Source organism: Pelodiscus sinensis, chromosome 10, assembly GCF_052426305.1.
Source record: "Pelodiscus sinensis isolate ZL-2025 chromosome 10, ASM5242630v1, whole genome shotgun sequence".
NCBI classification, from domain to species: Eukaryota; Metazoa; Chordata; order Testudines; family Trionychidae; genus Pelodiscus; species Pelodiscus sinensis.
This window is the reverse complement of record NC_143061.1, coordinates 56,137,184-56,162,326: the sequence shown is the minus strand read 5'-3', so window position 1 is coordinate 56,162,326 and position 25,143 is coordinate 56,137,184. Positions and strand designations below refer to the sequence as shown.

Below are 25,143 nucleotides of genomic sequence, written 5' to 3'. Positions count from 1 at the left end.
TAGATGGACCTTTGGTCTGACCCAGTACGGCCGTTCTTATGTTCTTATGTTCATCAATATTTACTAAACTGTCCCTCTCAGGTACTAGGCTGTCTCAACACCAACACACAGCGTGTGTGATTTTCAAATCTCTTCCTAGCTGCATACGTGTAAAGGCAAGACGAGTGCATTACGATTAGGGAGTCCGTCTGCCGCATTATACAGGCTATTGTATTTCACCCAGGAATTCCTGCATTGAGCTCTCAGCTTCTGGCTGAGCTGGAGGAGATACTGGACAACGAAACGAAGGGGAGGTTTCAGACTGGATATAGTTGCTTGATATCCCTACCACCCAACTGCTAACACACACTCCTACACTAAAGAAACAGGCTCATGAAAAGCAATATCCAGTTTTGCTACCTCCTGACACCATCAGGTTAGAGATACAAACTTAATTTCAGCTGATCTTAGCACTGGCCTGGAGAAGGGATGTTAAATATCGGTTAATTGAATAGCCGAGTAACCTCATGAATTCTTACTAGTTACTCAACTATTCTGTAGTCCCCAGCCCTGACCTGGAGCAACCACTTGAGAGTATTCAGCTTCCAGGATCCTTCAATCCTTACCTCTGACACCATCAAAGGACTGGATTTTGCTTACTGCTTTTGTAATGTTACCCAATCTGGATTGGGAACACCAGCACACTTCCCAGGCCACTGACAAGGTGTCAGATTCAACTACTGCACAAACATGAAAGCCCTACATTTATATCCTTTTGCCAATCTCAAAAGCCATCCAAGTCTCCCAAAACTGTTTTGATTCAAGTGCAAGAATTATGAACACTACCGCATGCATATTAGGCTTAGACTTCTAAACCAAATCTAATTTGTGGGAAGTCTATACTGACTTTTCAAATAATTCAGTTTAGTTTCAGATGTGAATCAATTCTTCACCCTTTTGGTTTTTGTTTTTAATAGCAGAGCCTTCACAAAAGCAGACACTCGATTCAAAAGGAGTGCATGAAGCAAAAGCTTGAGTTTGAACATTAGAATTTTACCTCTTTGGCTAATAAATACAATATTTTAGCTGCATTTAACCATACCTGTGATTGCTGCATGGCTGGCCATGTTCCCCAGGGTTATTTTTATACTGCTCACCTTAGCTCTCTAATCTTTCCTTGGGCACCAGGAAATGTTTTGCACTTAGCTGATAAGATGGTAATATGGAAATGATCTCATGCTGAGGTGAGAATGTTATCCTGGTGTCTGCTGGGAGTTGTAGTTTAATTAAAACAGGCTCTTAGGAAAAGGTATCAAACTGATGCTAATTGTACAACTGCTGTGTATGACACACACAAACAGAAAACCTGGACTCCCCTAGAGACAGTCAAAGGGGACGAGGTATGGCAGGACCTGGTAGCTGTGAGGAGCCTTTGGGACAAGAGGATTTGGCAGTAAATGTCTCTAATATGAGCAGGCTGTTCATACATTCTCCCCCTCCCCTGACCCTCTATTGGCTCTGCAGGGGCATTTCCCCCATGCTTTGGAGCCTTACTTTCTCCCCCTAATAGCTTCACTCTCCCGCAGAAGATGAATTTTGGTCCCAGCTGCCTTTTTCTAGGACTCTGGCACCAGAGCTGAAAGGAAGCGGGTGCATCCTGGTGCGCAGCTCCGGCCAGAGTGGGCTGAGTTGAGGCAAAAGCCAGCAGGGAGCTATTGACAGAGCTGGCAGGGACCCAGGCTGCGAGGGGACCTGTGAGAAATTTAAGTTTCTTTTACCCCTACCTGACACCCATCAAATGATTTACTACCTGCTCTGACATGCAGTAAAACCTTGACCCCTTCAGATCCCAGACTCTTCACATTGGCACCCTCTGGGCTGTGAGGATCCCAGACTCCAACACACGCCAGAATATGTAACAATTCAATAGGGAGACTCTACACTGGGGCCAGCTGCAGATGAGCTTAAGACTCATCTTGGCGCCAGCATTTTTAGTGGGGCGGCAGAGTGCCAGGAAGCAGGGAACTGAGGCAGTCAGCCAGCTGGCTGACTGTACTGGAACCAGAGCATCAAATAATTAACATGATCAACCTGCAAAGCCAGTCTGCCTAGTCACCTTACGTACACCCTCGTAGGCCATATGTTTAGAAAAGAAAGCTGCAAGTTCGGCTGTACATTTTCACAGGAAATACACCACCCTCTGGCTGAGAAGCAAACTGATAAAACGAAAGCAGTAAGGGAGACATGCCTTTCCCAACTCAGAGTTCAGACCAAGCAAAGACTCAGTTTTAACTGCTTGTTTCCCAAGCTGTCATCCATATCCATATAATACTACTAGGAATGTTAAATATGTGTAATTAAGTAACTGTATAACTGCTCCAAGAGCCGCCTTTTAAACCAGCTCTCCATGCATACTGGAAGCCTGCATGTAATCGTGAATGTTAACCATGTACATGGTCACTCTTTCATATCCCTAAATACCACATCACTGTATTTAACCTATCTTTAATAAACAAAACACAACAGGTCTAGCATGTACTCAACAAGACCCCAGTCAGTGTTCTGTCAACTAACCACATGTACCAATAAACAATAATATTGTTTGCAGTGTTATTGTAGCTGGGTTGGTCCCAGGACACATAGATACATGGTGGATGAGTTAATATCTTTTCTTGTACAATTTCTGGGGGGGTGGAAGAGACATGCTTTTCTGATCTACATAGAGCCCTTCTTGAAATCTGCAGAGGTCTTGGGCGCTTCACAGACTTGAAGAATTCTAAGTAGCTCAAAAGCTTTTCTCTTCCTCCCCCAGAAATTGTATAATAAAAGATATTAAAGTCATTCACCTTCTCTCTCACAGTACCAGTAGTATTTAACTGATAAACGATGGAGTCTTCAGTACGTAATTTTCAGAACTCTCAACTTGGCTTTGTGTATCAACGTATCCTTACCATTCGCACCAAATATAAACTGCCCAACTTGACAGTTGGCTGCAGTTTTATTAGTGGTTTTTGAAAACTATATAAAGAAGACGACAGAAGCGTAAGTAAGTGGTACATGCCAGCAGAATGCTAAGATTAAAATAACTGTAAGATTTATGAACAGCAGTTAAAACTTTATCAATGTGAACTTTACCATTTGCATTAAATAATTTAAAATCACATAGAATTTGCTTGATTGTGTACAATACTGCTTTGTCTTGAACAAAAATTTTAGATCTGGAAATTTTCAGAACACCTATTAAAAAGGTCTGATTTTTGTCTTACAATATATAGCCTGGGTATCTCAGAAAATCATTCAGGATGCTTACTAAATTAGAGTAAAGCATCTTTCAAAGGACCAGTTTTATAAGAAGCTCATTTGAAGGAGTTTCAACAAATGTGAACTTATTAAAATACTTTAAGAAAGACATTGTATGTAACCCCAAAAAACCTGTTTGTAGATTATAGCAGTTTAAGGCAATTCTTCTATACTGACACAAAGAGAATATAAAAATATGTACCACAGATATCAATCAAAAAGCTGTTGCAGGGTTTAGTGACATGTGCTGCTCACTATTTGAGCTATGATGTTTTGGTTTATAGTGCTGTTTGAAACCCTCAGTGAAGTTACAAATTCTGAACTGCTTCACTTCAGCTATGTAATCTTACAGGGACCACACACAAAACATCCACCCCGTAACATCTCTTTAGTGAATTTTTTCCCACCTACATTTAAATATGGTATTTTTTCCATGGGAAAAACCTATTAAAATTGGGACCTTTTCATGGAACAATGGTCCATTTACACCAGTATCCTGTCTCTAACATCAGGCCTCTGGGCACTGGCAGGGGTAGCTGGTTCTGTGCTCCCAGAAGGGGCGAGGCCTTGGACGGAAGGGGTGGGGCTGGGACAGCCAGCCCTCAGCACTGCCCGGATAGCCCAGTACCCTCTATCCCCACCAGCCCTCAGAAGATGCCAGAGCGCACAGTGCAGGGCTCTGAAGCGCGCCGCCCAGCAGTTCTAAAGGACCAGCCGCTGCTGCAGTAGGAATAGGAAGGGTAGGAATGGGGTCCCTGGCCTCTGATTGTCAGAAGCTGGGGATGGGCGACAGGGGATGGATCACGTGATGATTCCCTGTTCTGGTCACTCCCTCCAGGGCATCTGGCACTGGCTGCTGTGGGCAGACAGGACGCTGGGCTGGATGGACCTTTGGTCTGACCCCGTCTGGCCGTTCTTATGTTAACTGGTTCCTGACAGAAGCTTGCAACCTGACCCAAACCAACAGGATTCAACTACAAGTGTCAGGTTTGCATTAGGGATGTTAAAATGGGTTTATTTCGATACAGGTGTAACCACTGAAAGTTTCAGCAGCTACACGTTTACACGCAGGGGGAGGGAGAGGAAGCGGCTCCTGTGGAGCTGTGTGCCAGAGGCAGCATCGCGGGGTAGGGGGCTGTGTCTAACTGTGCAAGTTGACCGATGAACCCAGCTACTGCCGCCCCAATGCTGCAGGAAGGAGTCCCACAATGATGCGTCACCCAGCAGTGTCACTCCTGGAGCCTTCTGCAGGGTAAGCAGAGTGTGGGATTGAGCTGAGGGATCCTTTCCGTGCCCCAAGTCCAGCGTAACAGGGATCAGAAACATGGGCTGGGTGGACACAGCACAGAGGCAGATGCTTACAACCCTAACCAGAGCCAATTGGAAGTAGCTGGTACTTGTGACAAATTCACATCATTCTGAAACAACTCAATGAGTGGACTCAGATTTGCTGTGGTCTAGTTGGGCTTTAAAATTAGGCCGTAGAATACTTCTAGCTCCTTAAACATCACAAGTTTTTCCTTATGGCCCTTAAGGTCAATTTCAAGTAGAAACTGGACTAGTTAGGAAAGGGAAAGAGGCTAATTGGAGTATTTTCTATTTAGAAGCAAGCCAGAACACTTTACTGGAGGTAAGAGATGACCATAATGTCTTACTTTAGCTGAAAGTACACCTCTTTTGTAAGAGACTATCTAGTTAAAGAATTAATTCTGCCCCATTAGAAAGGCATGTAGGGTACTGACCACAGTCTTGGGACAGCAGGCTATTCAAGTATGGGAAATTGATCTTTTCTAGTTCATCCAGCTTCTCCTTCAGCTTCTTGACTTGGCTGTCAGAGCGGTTGATTTTCTGCCTCAACAGCTTCAGCTCTCCATTCTTTTTTTCCACCTGCTCCCGTAGGCAGCATACTTCACTTTTGCTTTGCCTAGAGGAGAAACAGTATGAATGGAGGGAGTCAATGAGCTTGCAAGTTCCTGAGGCTGAGATGATGACCTCATTGATTGACATGGGGTTGGCATCTGTGTCTCCCTTCTGACCTACCACAGCCTCTGTTGCTGGCTGAGGAGTAAGGTCTGCAGGGGATGCTGACAAATTTTGGGAAGGTTTCTGAGGGGTTGCAGTAAGTGATGAATTAGGGGAACTTTCTACTAAGCTCTTATTGCTACTGCAGCTTGGTTCCACATCTCTCTTTGGCCTTTTCTTCTCAAGTTGCTCTTTTGGGAAAGATGGCTTCTCTCGGGTGTGCTTAGAGGAAAAGCTGTAAGAATGGAGGGAACCAATAAATTTGCAAGCCCCAGAGACTGGAGGTGTGAAGTCATCAATTGATACACCACTTCTATCTGTTATCCAACTCTCAGCATGGACAGTGCTTTCACAACAGTTGTCCACAGATGGTCGTTCTGGCTTTTTCTGGAGTCCTGTCTTTGTGACTAAATTATCAGCAAACATCCTTCTCAGAGGTTCTTCCACCTGCCCACAGACTTTTTCTCCTTGCTCTGTCACTGACCCAGTTTCAGTTTGAAAAGTCACTTGCTCCATCTCATTAGACCCTTGCATTACCATAAAGTCTTGGTCAGAATATGAGGTTCTCTCAACTACCTCACAGCCTCCTTCCCTTGGTTGATCTCCATCCCTCACAAGTATTTGGCTTGCTATTTCAGTTCTACTTTTGACATAATCCTGGTTCTCGTCTTTCTTCTCTGTGAACGGGAAGATGGTTGGCACAGCTGTTGGCTTGAGTAGCCGATGCTGATCTTCCAGCCGTTTGGAGAAACTCTCTTTGGTGAAATGCTCGCTGCAAAGAAAGGAGTACTTGGTTGGAGTCCAGTTGTCCCTCTGAACTGCTTTTAGCCACTGGATCAGACGCTTTGAGTCCTTTAGAGGGAATCTGAAAATAAGTAACATAAAAAGTGTAAAATAAATGGATATTTCTAAAATCAAAGAGGCTCAGTGTTAGTGGGCCATATGTTTTAAAAACCCAAATTACCTAGAAAGCAGTAGGGTACTGGTTATATCTGGTTGACGACTGATTATTGAAAGTTTCGGTGGAATGTTAAATATTCATTTCCTGGGCTGGCAATTAAATTCCCCAGAGAGGACGTAACCTGTGTACTCCCGTCTATTAAAATCAATTAGCAAGCAACTGACCACTCCACTACGTATTTATACCAGTCAGACACCATGACTCTATTTGTACGATAGGAAAGACAAGATGTGAATACTGAAACCCTCTGCCCTGAACAAGAATCTAATCTGTCTTCAGGGACTGACTTGTGTTTATACCGAGTAATGAAGGGATATTAAAGAAGATATAAAACATCCTGCATTCAATGCCAAGAGATCACAGCATTTACACACACTGCATTTTATAATTGACACAAATGCTTGTTTTAGATTGTAATGGCACTTCAAAAGACAAAGACAAAAACATAGCCAGGGATTTCATCTCCATAGAGGAATTTAGTAGATTTTTCAAAGACACGATTTCAAATGGGCTCGCAAAAGTCCTCAATTTTGAATTTTTGCTTAGCATTACCATTGCTATGGTTACTTTGGGATCTAGGCAGATGGACTCCGTGAACATACACAGAGACCATGCCTGCATGTAGGTAGAGGAGTCTGCCTGCACAGTTCTATTTGCATGTTTGACTTTGGACCACATGACCCGAGTGTCTGAGGAACACATAATGTTACCCAAATCCAGTAGGGTTATTCAGCAACCCTCCAAACCAAAAGTAATCAGAAGACCTTTCTGAACATCAAAAGATGGCAAAAGAAATCACAAAATTCATACAACAAAGCCGATGGATATAAAGATAATTAATAGCTCTGCAGAATAAAAAAGGACAGCTTACTGTATTTACAGATTGTAAGCAAGAGATATACAGAACCAAATCAGCATAGTTTGTCTTCAGTTTCTAAATACAAGGTGAAAGCAATATTTTTATCCTGGGTTTTGTTGTTCTTGTTTTACAGAGCATTTCTTTAATGGAGTTTCTCCTGGACATCACCTGCAGTAACAGAGTATGTCCCAGAAAGGAAGCTGTTTGTATGTAACTCGTGAAACCTCTTTTTCTGCTGTTATTTCTGAGCCAAGCTGTCTTAATGTTCAGCAGAGACATAAAAGAAATGCAAGAATGTGTGCATTTCACATCACCAGAGAAAGGGTACCTGACCACAAAATTATTACCCATACTAACTGAGATATGCAGTAGGGGAAATGTGTATGTGTATGGCTCTTGATGCCAGCCTTGGGCTATAGTTGCAGATTAATTACTCAGAGAAGAGCATGGAGGTAAAGCCAAGTGTGTGTTCCTCATTAATAGCATAAAGAGAGCTACTATGGGCAGGTGTACACTAGAAACTTTTGCTAGAATAGCAATGTGAGAAAGGGAAGGGGGAGAGTTGTATGACATTTTTATACTAACAAAAGTCCTGATGTAGATATAATTATATCGGCAAACAAGTGCTCGTCGGTATAACGTATATCACTTCCCTGAACAAAGTAAGCTAAACCAATAAAAGCATTCATCACAGTACAGGCTGCATCTTAACTAGGAGGGTTTGCTAATAGTTTTTATAATGTAGACTGAATATATGTGTAGGGGAGATCTGCAGGGGAGAAAACAAACTGGACAGCAGAAGGGGAATGCATTTTAGGTCTTGTCTAGATTAGGAAATGCTATTGTGTTTAATCATGATTTTTAACAACACAGTTAGCCAACACAGACTGACCAGGGCTTTGTGGTCAATGCAGACAAGTCATGTTCATGCTATCAGCTAGACTTCATGGTAAATTTTATCATATCAAACCCAACTTGTCCATAGTAATGCTCAGCTAACTGAAGGATTGCAAATGATGAAATGCTTGCTCAAACACCATACTTTCTAATGTAGACAAGGTCAAAGGAGAACATAAGTGGGTAAAGGAAGCATGCATCACTCACTCAACAGCCTAAGAATATAATAGCTGAGATGACTGCTATAGAAAAATCTGCAGGGTGGGGATAACAGGGAACGTGTGTGGGAGGGAGAGAAGTAGATTGCCTGGGGGAGAAGTGGGGAAGGAATATGTGATGTGATGGACAGACAGAGGCATGTTCTGTCCTCCATATCAACAACTTTATGTGTATAGCAGGGCTAAGCAGTTCTACTGGCTGGTGGGAGATGTAGGGGAGAAACGTGTGTCTAGGAATCAAGGAACAGGGCCTGATCATGGCCCTAAGCAAGATTAAACACCTATAGGCTGTTTAGTTGGAGATTTGTTGGGGAGGAGTGTAGAAAACACAGGTACTGGGACAGGTGAGAAGGGGGAGGATAAAATGTGTGTACTGGACAGGAGAGGAAGTTTCTGTAGCTTGACTAAGGGTTCCATTGCTGGGTGGGAAACCTGCAAAGTGGAAGGCAGAGGGAAGTGAGCAGGGGAAGATGAGGTGTGTGTGGGGATGGGGAGAGTTGTGACTCCTTTTTAGGAGGCTGAAGGAGAGATGCAGGCTGTGTATTTCTGTTGGTGGGCTAGGGCAGGGGCTCAATGCATGTCTAGCTGCCTGGGGCCAGAGACACAGGGCATGTGTCCTGTGGAGGTGAAAGGGGTGACTGTGTGTCTGTCTGGGGGGGGTGTCTGTCGGGATGTGTGTGTGTCTGTGAGGGTGCCTGTCGGGGGGTGAGTGTGTCTGTCTGTTGGGGGGGTGAGTGTGAGGGTGCCTGTCGGGGGGTGAGTGTGAGGGTGCCTGTCGGGGGGGTGAGTGTGAGGGTGCCTGTCGGGGGGGTGAGCCTGTCGGGGGGGGGGGTGAGTGTGAGGGTGCCTGTCGGGGGGGGGGGGGGTGAGTGTGAGGGTGCCTGTTGGGGGGGTGAGTGTGTGTGGGGGGGGTGAGTGTGAGGGTGCCTGTCGGGGGGGTGAGTGTGAGGGTGCCTGTTGGGGGGGTGAGTGTGTGTGTCTATGGGGGGTGAGTGTGAGGGTGCCTGTCGGGGGGGTGAGTGTGCCTGTTGGGGGGGTGAGTGTGTGTGTCAGGGGGGTGAGTGTGAGGGTGCCTGTCGGGGGGGGGGTGCCTGTCGGGGGGGTGAGTGTGAGGGTGCCTGTCGGGGGGGGGGGTGCCTGTCGGGGGGGTGAGTGTGAGGGTGCCTGTCGGGGGGGGGGGGGGGGTGCCTGTCGGGGGGGTGAGTGTGAGGGTGCCTGTCGGGGGGGGGTGCCTGTCGGGGGGGTGAGTGTGACGGTGCCTGTCGGGGGGGTGAGTGTGAGGGTGCCTGTCGGGGGGGGGGGGTGCCTGTCGGGGGGGTGAGTGTGAGGGTGCCTGTCGGGGGGGTGCCTGTCGGGGGGGTGAGTGTGAGGGTGCCTGTCGGGGGGGGGGTGCCTGTCGGGGGGGTGAGTGTGAGGGTGCCTGTCGGGGGGGGGTGCCTGTCGGGGGGGTGAGTGTGAGGGTGCCTGTCGGGGGGGGGGTGTGCCTGTCGGGGGGGTGAGTGTGACGGTGCCTGTCGGGGGGGGTGAGTGTGAGGGTGCCTGTCGGGGGGGTGCCTGTCGGGGGGGTGAGTGTGAGGGTGCCTGTCGGGGGGGGGGTGCCTGTCGGGGGGGTGAGTGTGAGGGTGCCTGTCGGGGGGGGGGGCCTGTCGGGGGGGGGGTGCCTGTCGGGGGGGTGAGTGTGAGGGTGCCTGTCGGGGGGGGGGTGCCTGTCGGGGGGGTGAGTGTGAGGGTGCCTGTCGGGGGGGTGAGTGTGAGGGTGCCTGTCGGGGGGGTGCCTGTCGGGGGGGGGGTGCCTGTCGGGGGGGTGTGTGTGGGGGTGTCTGTCGGGGGGGTGAGTGTGAGGGTGCCTGTCGGGGGGGGGGGGGGGGGTGTGCCTGTCGGGGGGGTGAGTGTGAGGGTGCCTGTCGGGGGGGGGGTGTGCCTGTCGGGGGGGGGTGTGCCTGTTGGGGGGGTGAGTGTGAGGGTGCCTGTCGGGGGGGTGCCTGTCGGGGGGGTGAGTGTGAGGGTGCCTGTCGGGGGGTGTCTGTCGGGGGGTCTGTCGGGCGGGGCGGGCCTGGCCCGGGGCTCCCTGGCCGCGTGGCGGGGGGAGCCGGGCGGGGGGCGGGCGCGTGTCGGTCGGTCCGTGCGGGGCTGTCAGTCGGCGGGGGCGGGGCCCCGTTACCTGTGGAAGGAGACGGCCCCGCGGTGCCCCTTCCCCTGCCGGTTGGAGCAGTTCGCCGCCGCGCAGCAGATCACCATCTCCGGCCGGCTGGCCCTGCCCCCGCCTCGCCCCTCCCGCACGGCCCGGGCCAGCCGTACAACAAGATGGCGGAGCCAAGTCACCTCAGCTGCCCCCCTCCCCGGGGAAGGGGTTTCCGTGCGGCGGCGCCGGCAGCGAAGATGGCGACCTCCATGTGGCCGCCGCCATTTTGGTCGAGGCGCCGCCACACGGCCCCGTCCCCCGCGAAGGGGCAGCTCCTAGCACCCCTCGTGGGGGTTCCTGCGAGGCGGGGGCGGGGCTCGTGGGGGCTGGGACACTTGAGGGGTTCAAATGGCGCTGCTCAACCGGTACGGCCATGTCGGAAACGGGGCGGGGCCTTCTTGGTCCGTACAACACGATGGCGGCGCCCACGGCTCGGCCCTGCCTCTGATTGGCCGCGTGGGATCGCTCGTACGGCAACGCAGCGAGAGAGCGGTCCTGGCGTCAGGCTGATGTCACGTGATTGCGCCTCCCCAGAGCCTGTCGGGCCGTACGGGAAAATGGCGGCCCCCATTGGATGAGGAAGCGGCGCATCTGAACTCCGCGAGCTCTCCTCTCCACCTATCCCGACCGGGACGCTCTGCGGGCCGCGCTCTGATTGGGCGCGCTGGGCTTGCCGTCAGCAGCAGGGTAGGCTGCGGCCTGTGTGGGGCTGTGGACGGGGCAGTAGCCGCAGCCTGCCTGGCCCGGGGCGCTCGGGCGGCGGGAGTCGCGGGATGGACGCAGGTGAGGGGCGGGCCGGCGGGGTCCCCCACAGGCAGTGGGGCGGGGGTGTCAGTCTCCCTGGGTGGGGGGACTGTGGAGTGGGGCTGGAGGTCCCCAAGGCGGGGGTATGGGGGCACTGGGGGGTCCCCAAGGCGGGGGGGTCTAGGGGGTCCCCAAGGCGGGGGTATGGGGGCACTGGGGGGTCCCCAAGGCGGGGGTATGGGGGCACTGGGGGGTCCCCAAGGCGGGGGTATGGGGGCACTGGGGGGTCCCCAAGGCGGGGGGGTCTAGGGGGTCCCCAAGGCGGGGGTATGGGGGCACTGGGGGGTCCCCAAGGCGGGGGGGTCTAGGGGGTCCCCAAGGCGGGGGTATGGGGGCACTGGGGGGTCCCCAAGGCGGGGGGGTCTAGGGGGTCCCCAAGGCGGGGGTATGGGGGCACTGGGGGGTCCCCAAGGCGGGGGGGTCTAGGGGGAAGGTGGGGGTATGGGGGAACTGGGGGTCCCCATGGCGGGGGTATGGGGGCATTGGGGGGTCCCCAAGGCGGAAGGGTATGGGGGCATTGGGGGGTCCCCAAGGTGGGGGGCGGGGAGGACTAGGGGGTCCCCAATGCAGGCGGTATGGGGGAAACTGGGGGGTCCCCAAGGTGGAAGGGTATGGGGAACTGGGGGGTCCCCGAGGCGGGGGGTGGAGGGGACTGGGGGTCCCCAGGCAGGGGAACCCCAAGGAAGGGGGGCAGTATTTGGTGGGGGGATCCCCAAGGCAGGGGAGTAGTAGGGGATGTGTAGGTGGGGTCCCAAACTGTGGTACACTGGCCTTGAGGGCTAGTTGGCCCCATGGTGATGCTTTTTCACATCTTTCCCCTGGGGCAGTTGTGCACTGCTGCTTGTGTGCAGCATTCGTGTCCCCGCTGGTTTCTTTACTTCCCCCGCAGGGCAAAAAAAGTCTTTCTGACGGGGGAACCTGCAAGAGCAGTCAAGTGCCCCTGCCTACTAGGGATAGTGCAGCAGCAGTCGAAAAAGCAAATAGAATGTTAGGAATAATTTTAAAACGGGATAGAGAATAAAACAGACACCATCAACAACCATGGGCTCAACGCCCGTTGGTTTCCGAAGCCTCCCTCACTGTTTCCTTCCATCTTTCCCTGTCCAGTGCAGAGTGGCTTCATTTCTGTAGACTAGCTCCGCACCAATCTATTAGATCATCTACCCATTCTCTGTGGGGTCTGCCTCTTATTCGGACTATCCATTATGCCGAATACCAGGGTCTTCACTTTCCATTGTTCGTTCTGCAGATATGTCCAAATAGCGGTAACTTCTGTTGTTTAACCTTTTGCAGTAGGTTCTCTTTCGGCTGTATAGAATTCCTATAGAATTCCTCATTGGTGACCTGCATCCATCCTATTCTCAGGATCCTATTATAACAACTCCTCTCGAAAGCCAATATCCTTCTCTTCAAATCTTTCATTATCACCCATGTCTCACATCCGTACAACATGCTAATAAATACACACATTTTCAAGACACTCAGCTTCGTTCCTAAGCTAATTGCTTTATTTTTCCAGATCTTATCCATCGTTTTCAAACTTGCTGTTGCTTTCACTTTTCTAGTCGCTATTTCCTTCTTACAGTCTAGATCATACGTCATGTTGCTCCCCAAATACGTGAACTTCTCTGTGTTCTGTAGTTCAATCCCATCTACATTGATCTTCTTTCCCATTTCCTTATCTCCAAATACCATTGTCTTCTTTTTATCGATATTCATAATCAGTCCATGCTGCTTCCCTTCCTCATTTAGGACCTGCACCGTTCTTTCTAGCTTCTCTTCATCTTCCACGATGATAACTATATCATCCGCAAACCTCACGTTGTTAATTCTCATCCCGTGCACCGATATCCCTTCTACCTCCTCCTTGATCTTGTCCATCGCTCTCTCTAGGTGTGTGATGAAGATAGTCGGCGATATCAGATCTCCTTATCTCGCACCTCTACTTGCTCTAAACCAACTTCCCAACTCTCCGCATGTTCTCACCACTGCCTCTGCATTATCATTGATATCCTTATTGCCTCTGTATAAATCCATGGTACGCCCTTATCTTGAATACTACGTATAGATGTGGTTGCCTCATCTCAAAAAAGGTATATTGGCACTAGAAAAGATTCAGAAAAGGGCAACACAAATGATGAGGGGTTCGGAGCGAGTCCCATATGAAGAGAGATTAATATGACTGGGACTTTTCAGTTCAGAAAAGAGGAGACTAAGGGTAGTTATGATAGAGGTCTATAAAATCATGACTGGTGTGGAAAAAGTGAACAAGGAAAAGTTATTTACTTGTTCCCATACCATAAGAACTAAGGGGGTCACCAAATAAAATTAATAGGTAGCAGGTTTAAAACAAACAAAAGGAAGTTTCAGCCTGTGGAACTCCTTGCCAGATGATGATGTGAAGACCAGGACTTTAAGAGGGTTTAAAAAAGAACTAGATAAAACTCCATTCAACTGAAGAAGCGGGTTGTGCCCACGAAAGATTGATACCATCTACATTTTTGTTGGTCTCTAAGGTGCTGCAAGACTATTTGTTCTTTAAATTTTTTCTAGATAAATTCAGGGAGGTTAGGTCCATCAATGGCTATTAGCTAGGATGGGTAGGAATGGTGTCCCTAGCCTTTGTCAGAAGCTGGGAATGGGTGACCGGAGGGAGATCACTTGGTGATTCCTTGTTCTGTTCACTCCCTCTGGGGCATCTGGCATTGGCCACTGTCAGATGAGTACTGGGCTAGATGGACCTTTGGTCTGACCCAGTCTGGCCACTGAGTAGTCATTAACTGGTTAACCGATAAGTGATTGCTTATCGATTAACATATCCGTTAACCTAATCAGCACACCCTCTCCCCCCTCTGTGTGCTCTGCATTTAAAACTCAGATCATCAGGCTGGCTCAGTGCCAGCCTATCAGTCCAAGTTTTAAATGAAGGGGAGCAGCCTGCCACCTCGTGCTGCTGCCTCTGTATCAGAGGGATACAGGTCTGCCGTACTGCGGGAGCTGGACTGTTCAGGGAGCTGGTTTAAAAACTGGCTCACCCCTGCTGCCCCACACTGCTTCCTCTGGGTATGTCTACGCTTGCACCCTCTTTCGATAAAGGGATGCAAATGAAGACATTCGAAATTGCAAATGAAGCTGGGATTTAAATATCCCACGCTTCATTTGCATATTCGTATTATGGCCCTATTTTGAAATAACAGACGCTGTTAAGACGTGGTTATTTCAAGAGAAAACCCTTCTCTTGAAATAACCGTTATTCCTCATACAGTGCAATTTCGAATGCCTTCATTTGCATCCCTCTGTCGGAAGAGAGTGCAAGTGTAGACATACCCTCTGTTAGAGGTAGCGGCAGCCCCTGTCTGCAGAGAGCCCAGCCCAGGTCCCATGCAGAATCCTCTCACCCCACACCTGAATCTCCTCACACTGAACCCTCCACACTGGGATCCTGCCTTGATGAGCCTGCTTGCCCCACACCTAGTTTGTCTGGCGCAGAGAGGCAGGGACCCAGGGTGTTTCTGGGCAGGCCCAGCCCTTGCCCCGTGTCAGTCTTTATTAAAATGTGATCCATGTTATGAACAACTTCTACAGAACTTGGCATAGGACGCCCCTCGACCGTGCACACTCCCTGGGCTCCCCCGGTAGCTGGGGAAAGGGCCGTGGCTCACATTGGAAGAACCAAGTCTCTCTCCTAAGGGGATGAGGAAAACGTGTATGTAACTAGGTGAAACGCAGGAGACCGAAGGGATAGCGTGTTATCAGCAGACAGCCAATCAGCAATGGGCACTGTTGCTTTTAAATTTGGCAACTCTTACATCATTTTTATACCCATAAAGTGCCTTGAATTGAAGTGGACACTGTCCATCTTCCTCCCCACCCCGCCTTGTGCATGGCAGTTGGAAAAGGCTGGGTGTATGGGCGGAGTGGGCATAGCCTGCTCTTACAGTGGTTCAGCATTTGAAATTAACTTGGTACCACTCCCTGGAAGCAGCATTTCTTGTTCCACAGGACACCCTGCTTTCTTCTGCAGCATGGTGTGTGCGTGCGGCCTCCTTCACCCCATATGGCCCTTGCTAGTTTACAGACTTCAGAAAAGGTTCCTCTCCAGTTTCTTTTGTAGTGGGGGATGGTAAAGGGCCCCTCACTGCTTCAGTGGGGCTGGCTTGACTGTTCTGGTTATGAAATTACGTGGAGCAAGAGCAGTTGGCAGTACAGTTTTCCTCCGCTCTCCCGATGGCGTTTACTAGCCCTGCTATGGAGCGATCACTGCCAGAAGTTGGTTGTGCTCTGAGTGTTCGTTTCTTGCCTTCTCAGCTCAGAATGCCCACCGGGGGAAAGGCAGGGCCAGTTGCAATAGTGTGTTTTGCTATGGGCAAGTGTCCATTAGGAAGTGGACTGAGACCGACTCTTTGCAAATGAGCATCTGACAGTCGCCATATGATGATCATTTTGATACCTTCTTTCCAGGCCCACATGTAAGTCACTGCCTCAGCAGTGGAAGACTCCATCTCCAACTCTGATTAACACTCTCCTACGCCATTCATCCCCTGCTTATTTCCCTCTTGGACCCATAGCTCCTATGCTCTTGCCTTCATTTTCCTTCCTCAATGCCAGTATTATGCATCCAGAGTTCTACAGCTATGGCTATCCAACTGGGTCTAACCAGGTCGTTGTTACAGATGATAGAACATTATGTGGTTGCTGTTAGCCTAGTGTGTCTATTGACTGGGAACAAGATGATTAATACAGCAAATAAATAGTATGCAGAGCACATCTAGGTGCTCTCTTATCAATGGTGTGATGTATGGTAGATCCTCTGCTGAGCCTTCTTGTACATCCCTAATTTGTATAATCTCATTTAATCAGTTAACCAGTTAAACATTATGTTTAGCTGGTTAACTGCTTACACGTGGGCAGGTGTGGGGGGCTGCTCCAGGGCCAGGCTAGAGCACCTCCCCCCCAATCCAAATGAGGGTTGTTTTCAATTTTTTTCCAACTGTGCGCAGAATAAATGTTGCTGTGTGCATCAAGACGTGTGGATGTGCACCACCAGTAGAAACACATGCTTCCGGCTGTGGGCGCTCTGCTAATCAGCTGGGTGGCACCTCAGTCTCTCCTGGCCAGCTGGTCAAGCGCTCAGCTCACAGGAACACTTCCCGCGGGGTGGGCGGAAGTCCTGCAGCTGCACGTCACTTCCGGGGGTTCTGGAAATGCGCTGGCTGCTTCCTTGCCCCAGGTCTGGGAGCTTACCAGGGGAGTCCCCAGAGGTGCATGCTGGGACGTCCCTTCTCTGCGGGAGCGGGGAGTCAGGCCTGGAGGGAGTGCGCGACGGGGGCTTCTCTGCTCTGTGGGAGGCCTGCGACAGGGCTTCCCTCCTCTCCGAGTGTGTGTGGGGGGAGTCCTGGGAGGAGGCGGGTGCAGGGGACTCTCTGTCCCCACTGGCACCTTGCCCCAGCACCCAGTAGCACCCTTCCCCAGTACCATGTCCCCTGCTCCCACCAGCACCGTTGGGGCCACTTTAGTGAGGCTGGGGGCGGGGGGGGTTGGAGGAGGAGGTGTGGTTTTTTTTTTTTGTTTTGTTTTTTTGCATCTCTCTTGTGTGGCCCCAACTGACTTTACTGTGGGCCAGTGACCCCTGACTCAAAACAGGCTCCTCACCCTGCTCAGAAATAAAGACAATGCAGAAACTTTTTGTGTTTGACATAATATTTTATTTAAAAATGAAGCCTGGCTAACAAATCCCCAATTGAGGTCAAGCCCCCATCTGGCCGCAGCATCATAACACTCCAGCACCCCTCCCCTCCCAATCATACACTGGAACCCTCTGCCCTGAGCCCCTCACATACCCCAAACCAAATTTCTGCACCCTCACATCCACAAGGCTGTGGCTTGCTTAGTACCCCAACCCTCCATCTGACCCCAACACTGCCCGGCCTGGAGCCCCCTCCCCAAGCCAGCGTCCCCTTCTCCACCTCCTCCTGCATCCAGATTTCCTCCCAGAGCTTGCACCTCTCACCCCTTCCCACCCTCAAATCCCTCATTCCCACCCCAGAGCCCACACAGCCTGTCTCAAGCCAGCAAGGTTATGGCTAGACTGCAGGAGTTTTTCAGGATTCCAGAGATATCCCAGAAAAGCTCTTCCGCATCCAAGGATGCGTTTGTTCTTCGGCTTTTTTTAGTGGAAGAGCAAACATGCTCTTTCGTCACCCCTATATTCCTCTTTCCATGAGGAATGAGGGGACTTCCAAAAGAAGGGTTTTTCTGACATTTGGTCAAGTCTAGACAGGCCAAAAGTTGGGAAAATCCTCTTCCTACAAAAGAACTGGAAACAAAATCAGCAGTATAAGGGTTGGGGATAGCAAGTGATGGAGAGGAGGAGAATAGAGAGGGCAGGCTGGGGCTTCAAGGAAGGGGTGGGGTTTTGGGGGAAGGATGGTATCTAAAAGGGTATCATAAGGAGGAGGGAGAAAACTTGTTCATCTTGGCCTCTGAGGATAGACCAAGAAGCAATGGGCTTAAACTGCAGCAAGGGAGATTTAGGTTGGACATTAGGAAAAAGTTCCTAACTGTCAGGGTGGTGAAACACTGGAATAAATTGCCCAGGGAGGTTGTGGAATCCCCATCTCTGGAGATATTTCAGAGTAGGTTAGATAAATGTCTGTCAGGGATGGTCTAGACAGTACTTGGTCCTGCCATGAGGGCAGGGGACTGGACTCGATGACCTCTCGAGGTCCCTTCCAGTCCTAGTATTCTGTGATTCTATGGGACGGTAGATCTTGGCTTGTTCTGTCACTTAAAAAGTGATCTTGGGTGTAAAAAGATTGGAGACCACTGCTGTACAACTTATTCAGATCACCCCGTGAGCATCAGCCATTCCACTGAGTGCGCACAAGGAAAATATCCCTTGCTGCACTCACAGACCATGTTTCTGTTGAGTCATCATCAGAGCTTTGATTTCTTATTAAATCTGTAGGTAGACACAAGGAAATGCATGGAGAAGTATTACAATGTTTTAACCTTTGTTGCACTAAAGTTAACATGGGTAATAAGACTGGCTTACGGCACTGACTGAAAGTCCTTGTGTTTAATAATGTTGTGTGATGGCTGCAATGTGACGTGATATACAAGTCAGAAAATTCTCCACCTGTTTGTGTGCATCTGTGCATCAGTGAGCTAAAACTGAACTAAGAACATTTAATTTTCCAGGTTTAGACTTTAGAAGTACAGAAGATGTCTAAGTTTTCACGCACAATATTAACTTCATCCCTTATGCACTAAAATAGTCTTTGATTATCACACAGGCTACGTCTACACTGGCCAGTCTTGCGCAATGACATATGCAAATGAGGTGTGGTAATGAATATCGCGGTGCCTCATTTGCATACTTAATGAGCCACCATTTTGCGCAAGGGGCTTTTGTGCAAGAAGGAGCAGTCTACACTGCTCCTTCTTGCGCAAAACCCCCCTCTTGCGCGAGAGCTGTTCTGCCTGAAAATAAGCGGCAGAACGGCTCTCGCGCAAGAGGGGGTTTTTGTGCAACAAGGAGCAGTGTAGACTTCTCTTTGCGCAAAAGCCCCTTGTGCAAAAATGGCATCTCATTAAGTATGCAAATGAGGCACCGCAATATTCATTACCACGCCTCATTTGCATAAGTTCTTGCGCAAGACTGGCCAGTGTAGACGTAGCCGTACTGTTTCTCAAATAGTGCAAGGTCATACTGTTGTTTTACACACTTGCCTGCATCCATGTCTAGGATCCCCTACCACTGGAGTGCTCTGCTTATGCCAGATAAACTGATGCTAGCAGTCATTTACGTACAAGATGCAAACTGACAGAAGCACACCATACAAGACTGTAAGTGCTGCCTTGTATTATGAGAGAAAGTAGCTTATATAATTACTGTCTTAAATACCAGTGCGAAAGGAAACGGTTGTAGGTTGTGTTCATCCTTACTCGAGTACTGAACTGTGCAACCCTAACTATTCTCAGTATAATTTTAATGGCTTGTTCTAGGCCAAGTTGAAAGGGAAAAGAAATTCTGTAATCAGTGCTTCTTTGGGGGGATGCTGCTGGAATGGGATGATGTGTCTGGTGCAAGACGTGGCCTTGCTTGGTTCACAGCTCCGTGCCTGGAGTCATGAGGCAGGACAGCCCTGCCTTTGTGAGCGTGCGCTTTGCAGAGCTGCGAGCTTTGGGTCCCCTTGGCTGCTTAGGCAATAAATGTGCACTGAATGAAGATGGACTGCCCTGTCCAATGTGCCCCTCTGATCTGCACGTGCGTATCCATTGCACCGTCTGTCCCGTTCTGAATGCTCAGAGATGCTGGTTAAAATACAGACATTTAAAAGTCAGGGTGCAGAACCTTGTAGCTCTGACAAATCCCAACTGACGTTCCGCTGAACAGCCAAAAGGCTTTGTGCCTGCCTAATTTCCAGCTCTTATTTCCAGCCATTTTGACTCTGAAGCTTTCAAGGAAGCAATTACATCTAGAGTGGAGAAAATACGTTCCCTTGTGTTTTCCCATTCATCTCCTGCTCAGCATTAGCAGAACTGTTTTGTTCAAATGTGTCTAGATATTTGCCTTTGGGTATAAACTAGGGATGTAAAATCCTGGTTAACTAACGTTTAACCTGTTAACTGACTAAGCGGGATCCGGGCTGGGGACCACTCCAGCCTGGCTGCCCATGGGGCTCCCGCCTCCAACCCTGCGCTGTGGTTGGGGCTGCAAGGTGCCCAGCCTGCTCCGGATGCCAGAGCAGCCCTTTGCCCGCAGCTGAGGAGGAGCTGTTCCAGCCCCACCCGTTTCTGGTTATCCTTTCACATCCTTAGTATAAACCAGCTCTGGAGGCTTCCACCCAGTGGGTGGAACTTTTGGAAAGGTGTGATCACCTAGAAATGGGATGTGTAGTGAAAATGCTCTGATAACCCTAACTGTACCTGGAGCACTAGCATGCTGGGATGGGCAACGGGAGAGGGGTCACTTGGTTCCCTATTCTGTTCAGTCCCTGTGGGGCACTCACTCTGACCCAGTGTGGCCGGTCTGAGGTTCTTTGTTTTGCAGAACTTAATAATAAATCCACCTGTGGGTTGCCAATAAGCCAGTGAGTTGCAGGGGGGTTGGGACAGAGAGGAGGAGGTCCAGAGGGGGAAGATTGTTTTTTACTCCAAAATACAGGCTTATGAAAATACCATCTGTCAAAAATAGCACCAGACGCACAGAGACTTTGTGCTATCAATGCTTGTCGGTTGTAGTGAGGAGGAGAAAGAAGATACACCAAAACGTGGCCTGTTGCACGGGTCTGGCTCCAATAATCCTTTTTTCTGCTGCTATTTCATATTAATATTTTCCTATGTAAAGATATGCTCTGCTTGACACAGGGCTGTCTCGGTATGACGTGCAGGCAGGGGCCCTGGGATAGGGGTGACCCTCATGTTCATTCACATGTGATCCATGTAGGGCAGTGGTTCTCAAACTTTTTGGGCTCCAGAGCCCTTTACATGCGTAAAAATGTATGTGGAGCCCCAGCGGTCCACTGATTGTATGTGTTGTACCTATCGACGTTTCCAGTTTGTCAACCTCGCGGAGCCTCTGGAGATGTCTTGTGGAGCCCCTGGGGCTCCATGGAGCACAGTTTGAGAAACACTGCTGTAGGGGAAGAAGACAGAACTTTGGTACAGGGAATCTACTTGCTTGTCTGTCCAGCCAGGTGTTAATTTGGAATTAGTCCCCATTTATGTAGACAGGCTCCCTTCCTTAACGAAAACTACAGTTTAACCCAGTGATGGCAGTTTGCTGCTGCCTTCGTTTTGTCTTTGACACTCAAATCATGATGTTCCAGGTTGGTTAGACCACGGGGCAGGAGAGCTAAGTGAGGCCTGTGGGGTCACATTGACAAAAACATCTTGTTTGCATTGCTTTTCAGAATGTCATATAGATGAACTTCTGCAGCTAGAATGAGTAGAATGAGTGTTCTGTTATCTTAGCACAAACCATAGGGCAGCCATTGACAACACCTGTATGATGCTTAACAAGGCTGAGGGCTTGTCTACACAATTAGCTATTGTGTTTTAAATTCATTACCTCACTTAATCTAAACTAACCTTCCAGTGTAGGCAAGCCCTGAATGCAGTGAACCCCCAGGGAAAACTGACTTTGCATTGTCTCTCCTTAATAGAAGTCTATACTGTGTACACAATCAGCAGCACAAACTCTGAGTGAGAGATGGCCGCTGAGCTAAGAGGTTTGACCACAAGTTACGGAGAGGCAATGGAGTATGCTGTGTGTGTGTGTGGGGGGGGGGGGGGGGCGGTTTCTTGTCAGTTCTATCACTAGGTAATTGATTGGATCTTGTCTTAGCTAAAACAGTTGCTGAGAATATCTTGTCTGAGCAGCAGAGCCGAGTGAAGCTGTGACAGTTTGCTGTGGAGCTTGCCCAAGCTCGTTCAGGAAGAGCACGTTTCAGTTCAGATCACTTTACTCCTCTTCTGACTTCCTTTGGGAGCACTTCCCTTGGCGCTCAGATCAGCCATTCCCAAGCCACCCCCTGGAGTCCTGCTTCTGTTAAAACATCGTCCCAAAGCTCCCAGCGGTAACTCTGACTCCGCTAGTCCTTGCAGACTGGCTTGTTCACGCTGTGGGCAGGACCGCAGCCCTGACCGGGAACGCCTTCGCTAGATTGTTTTGTAATCCAGCGCAGTCAGAGCTGGACACCTAGGCTAGGTCTAGACTGCCGAGAAAAGTCGGAATAAGATACGCAAATTGGGAACTGCAATTTGTGTATCTTTTTCCGCTGTTTTTCCGAAAGAAGCTTTTCTGAAATTTGGCCCATCTACACGGGGCCAAAATTTGGAAACAAGTCTTCTTTGGGAACATCCCGTATTCCTCTCACCGAGAGGAACAGGGATGCCGAAAGAACACATCACTTTTTCAGAAACTGTTCCAAAAAAGCGGACACATTCCTTGGACGCGGTCTAGACATAGCCTTACATTAGCAAAGACAGCCGTCTAAGTACTGATCAAGGCCATGTTTAGAGGGAAACTAGCAGAATGGATAATGTACAAGGCCTGCAGCCTCTAGATTGGGTGCCTCAGCAAAGCTCCCGTTGTTTCACATGACTTACTGCGCGACACGGATAGAGGACATTCTCTCCCCTTCCATGGCTGCAGACTCTGTTTTCCTGAGCAAAGACTTTTGCGTGTTTGATTCTAACGAGGGAGCAATTTTGAGACACCTTGGGGGTCCCTCTTTGAGAGGGATTTTTAGCATCCATGCTGACTTGATCCTAAGCTTCTCACCGCACCACCAGAAAGAAGGGACCCTGGAGAAAGGGACTTGTTTGTTAATAGCACATCTGGGCATTCTGGAAGGAACAGTAAAGCTCTTGCTTCAGGGCTTAAATCAGCCTCAGATTCTTAGAGACCGGCCCGTGTTGGGAAGGGGCAGATTATCCTACATCTGTGCCTATTACAGGGCTCTCGTACCTTCCTCTGCAGCGGCAGGGACTGGCCACTGTCCGAGACGAGGTTCTGAGCTAGATGGGCCTTAGCAGGCTTGGCAGTTCCTGTGTATTGGCTCTATCCTGAGCTTTTCACAGCTTGCTGATTTCATCAGAGCTCTGAGGTCCAGGGGCAGAGCACAGGAGTGCACCGAGACCTGCGCTCTGACCCTGACTGTTAATGGCCCGCTGGGGGACCCTTGGCAGCTTACGGCACCGCTCCGTGCCTCAGTTTCCCCTCTGTAAAATGGGGGTGACAATACCCGGCACCTCGGTAAAGTGCTTTGAGATGGAGGGTGGAACGCATTAGGTAAGAGCGAGGCGGTGTTTGCTGTTAGTGTGATCAGCAGAGCTCTGGCCCATCGACGGGTTCCCAGAGCCTGAGATTGTGAAGCGATCCATCCTTCGTGAATGTGTCCTCCATTATTTTAAAGTGGAAAACCCAAACCCTCCTCCATGTGAGCTCTGTGTTCCCGTTTCTCTCCAGCTACGCTGACCTATGATACGCTCAGGTTTGAGTATGAAGACTTTCCTGAGACCAAGGAGCCGGTCTGGATCCTGGGGAGAACGTACAGCGCGGTCACAGGTACTTCACACACATGCTGGTACTCGCACAGGGCTCGAGGGCTTTACCGACCTCTAACCAGCCCCGTCGTGGCTTGAATGTTTACGTCATGGGGGGGAGCCTTTTTCCAACCGGGGCCACGAACCCCCAGAAACTAGTCGTGGGCCACACAAAAGCCCATGGGGGGGAGGAGGTGGAGGCTGGGGGCTTCCCTAAGGCTCGGGGATTAGGGCTGCTGACGTCCCCCCCGATGCCATTGGTGTGAACACAGTGGTGTCCGATCCATCCCGTTGGGGATGTTGGCAGTCTTGTACTTGGGATGGAGCTAAAAATGAGGGATGTCAGAAGGGGTCCAGGCGGGGGCAGAGGGTTGGGAGGGGGCGAGGGCTACAGCTGGGCTGCAGCTATGGGGTGGGGCTTGGGATGAGGGGGTCGGGGTGCAGGAAGGGGCTGGGGCCAAGGGGTTTCAGGTGTGGAGCAAGCTCAGGGCAGGGGGTTGGGGTGAGGTCTGGGGGGTGGCTCAGGGCTGGGGCAGGGGTTTGGGTGCAGAAGGGGGGTGGGGCACTTAACTCCAGCAGCTCCTGGTTTCCAAAGCAGCCAGCAGGTCACGGTGGCCCCTTGGGGAATGCAGGCAGCTTTCTGGGCTCCCATTGCCCGTGATTCCCGGCCACAGGAGCTGTGGTGATGGCGGCTGCAGGCAGAGCTGCCCAGGTTGCTGCAAGGCAGCGTTCGCAGCTCCCGCCCCGTGGGCAGGCTCCGAGGCTCAGGGATTCTGGCTCGCAGCATGGAGACTTGCCGCGGGCAGGATGAAATTAAGCAGGGGCTGGATCTGTCCCGTGGCCTGGGGGGCCTCAGCCCATCTCCTGTGATCCCAGCTTTTTCTAAAGCGCTTCCTGCCGCAGGGCAGTCCCTGCTTGTTGGCGTGCAGGCCTCCTGCCGTGGTCTCCGTGGCACGCTGCCAGGACTGCCATGCTGCTCCTCAGCCCCGCTGCACGTTGACACAAGATGGTCATGTTTTCGCAGCAGGGGTTGTAGGAACTCCTTCCCGCCCACATTCTGGGCTGGGCAGGCAGCCTCCCATGCTTGTAGGTAGGGCTGGCTGGCACTGGAGAGGGGACACTGAAGTAGTAAAGACTGTTTCTCTTCCCTGGCCTCTCCTGCCCTGCAGGCTGGATTTTTGACTGCCCGTCCTTCACCCACTAGCCCTGCCCCTGTCAAGCTGGGCACTTTCAGCCGTGGAAGTGGCGAGTGGTAGGAGTTAGGGAGGGTCGGTGGCTTTCTCGGGGATGTCACATGTGTGTCTGTTTCTGGAAACCCTCAGAGAAGGAGGCGATCCTGCTGGATGTGACCTCTCGGCTCTGGTTCACGTACCGAAGGAACTTCCCTGCCATTGGTAAGTAGCACTCGCAGGTAAGACACTGACTGCTGTAGAGGAGTCTGCCTTGTTTCTGGGGTCTAACCCGGTGGGAGCCCTCCCATTGACCTCACTAGGCTGTGGACCGGCAATGCGCACAGGGTGAAAGTGTCTGGAGTGGGTAGCAGTTTGCTGGGCGCTGTCGGAGGGCGGAGCTCCTGGCACCTGGGGAACAGCGGCCTAGGGCAGTGCCACGGTGTGAGGAAAGCACTGGTCAAAGCCACCGCCTCTAGCACCTCTGCCTGGCCTCGTGCTGGCACTTGGTCGCCTCCTGGGAGCAGTGGCTGGGGAGGGAGTTACTGCTTTGCCCCAGGAGGGAAGCGGGAAGCCCCATGGTTAGGCGCTAGCTTGGGGCTCAGGAGTCACTGGTTCACTTCCCGGCTCTTCCACAGACTCCCGGGGTGTCCTCGGCCCACTCAGCCTCCATCTCTCAGCTGCCCGCCTGGCGGTGT

At 50.6% G+C, this 25,143-nt stretch overlaps 2 protein-coding genes across 9 annotated transcripts in view; one reads left to right on the top strand and one right to left on the bottom strand.

Annotated features, from left to right (window-relative positions):
• Nucleotides 1-10,697, bottom strand: part of THAP4 (THAP domain containing 4) — a 76,096-nt gene extending 65,399 nt beyond the window's left edge. For 3 of the 5 annotated variants that reach the window (XR_016350386.1, XR_012906156.2, XM_075937168.2), the window contains exons 1-2: nt 10,398-10,697; nt 5,022-6,166 (exon numbers count right to left, since the gene is read on the bottom strand). Coding sequence is in view for 3 of the 5 variants with exons in the window: in XM_075937168.2 (XP_075793283.2) it covers nt 5,022-6,166; nt 10,398-10,474 (1,222 nt within the window). In the remaining 2 variants the exon portion in view is untranslated. The remainder of the gene's footprint in view (nt 1-5,021; nt 6,167-10,397) is intronic. The other 2 variants (XM_075937169.2, XM_075937165.2) reach the window with 2 other exon arrangements.
• Nucleotides 10,698-11,042: 345 nt separating this feature from the next.
• ATG4B (autophagy related 4B cysteine peptidase) overlaps nt 11,043-25,143 on the top strand; it is a 38,668-nt gene continuing 24,567 nt past the window's right edge. Inside the window, exons 1-4 of one of the 4 annotated variants that reach the window (XM_075937174.2) lie at nt 11,076-11,201; nt 18,970-19,070; nt 23,200-23,298; nt 24,599-24,670. Coding sequence is in view for 1 of the 4 variants with exons in the window: in XM_075937175.2 (XP_075793290.2) it covers nt 11,192-11,201; nt 23,200-23,298; nt 24,599-24,670 (181 nt within the window). In the remaining 3 variants the exon portion in view is untranslated. Of the gene's footprint in view, nt 11,202-18,969; nt 19,071-23,199; nt 23,299-24,598; nt 24,671-25,143 lie in introns of all 4 variants that reach the window. The other 3 variants (XM_075937172.2, XM_075937175.2, XM_075937173.2) reach the window with 3 other exon arrangements.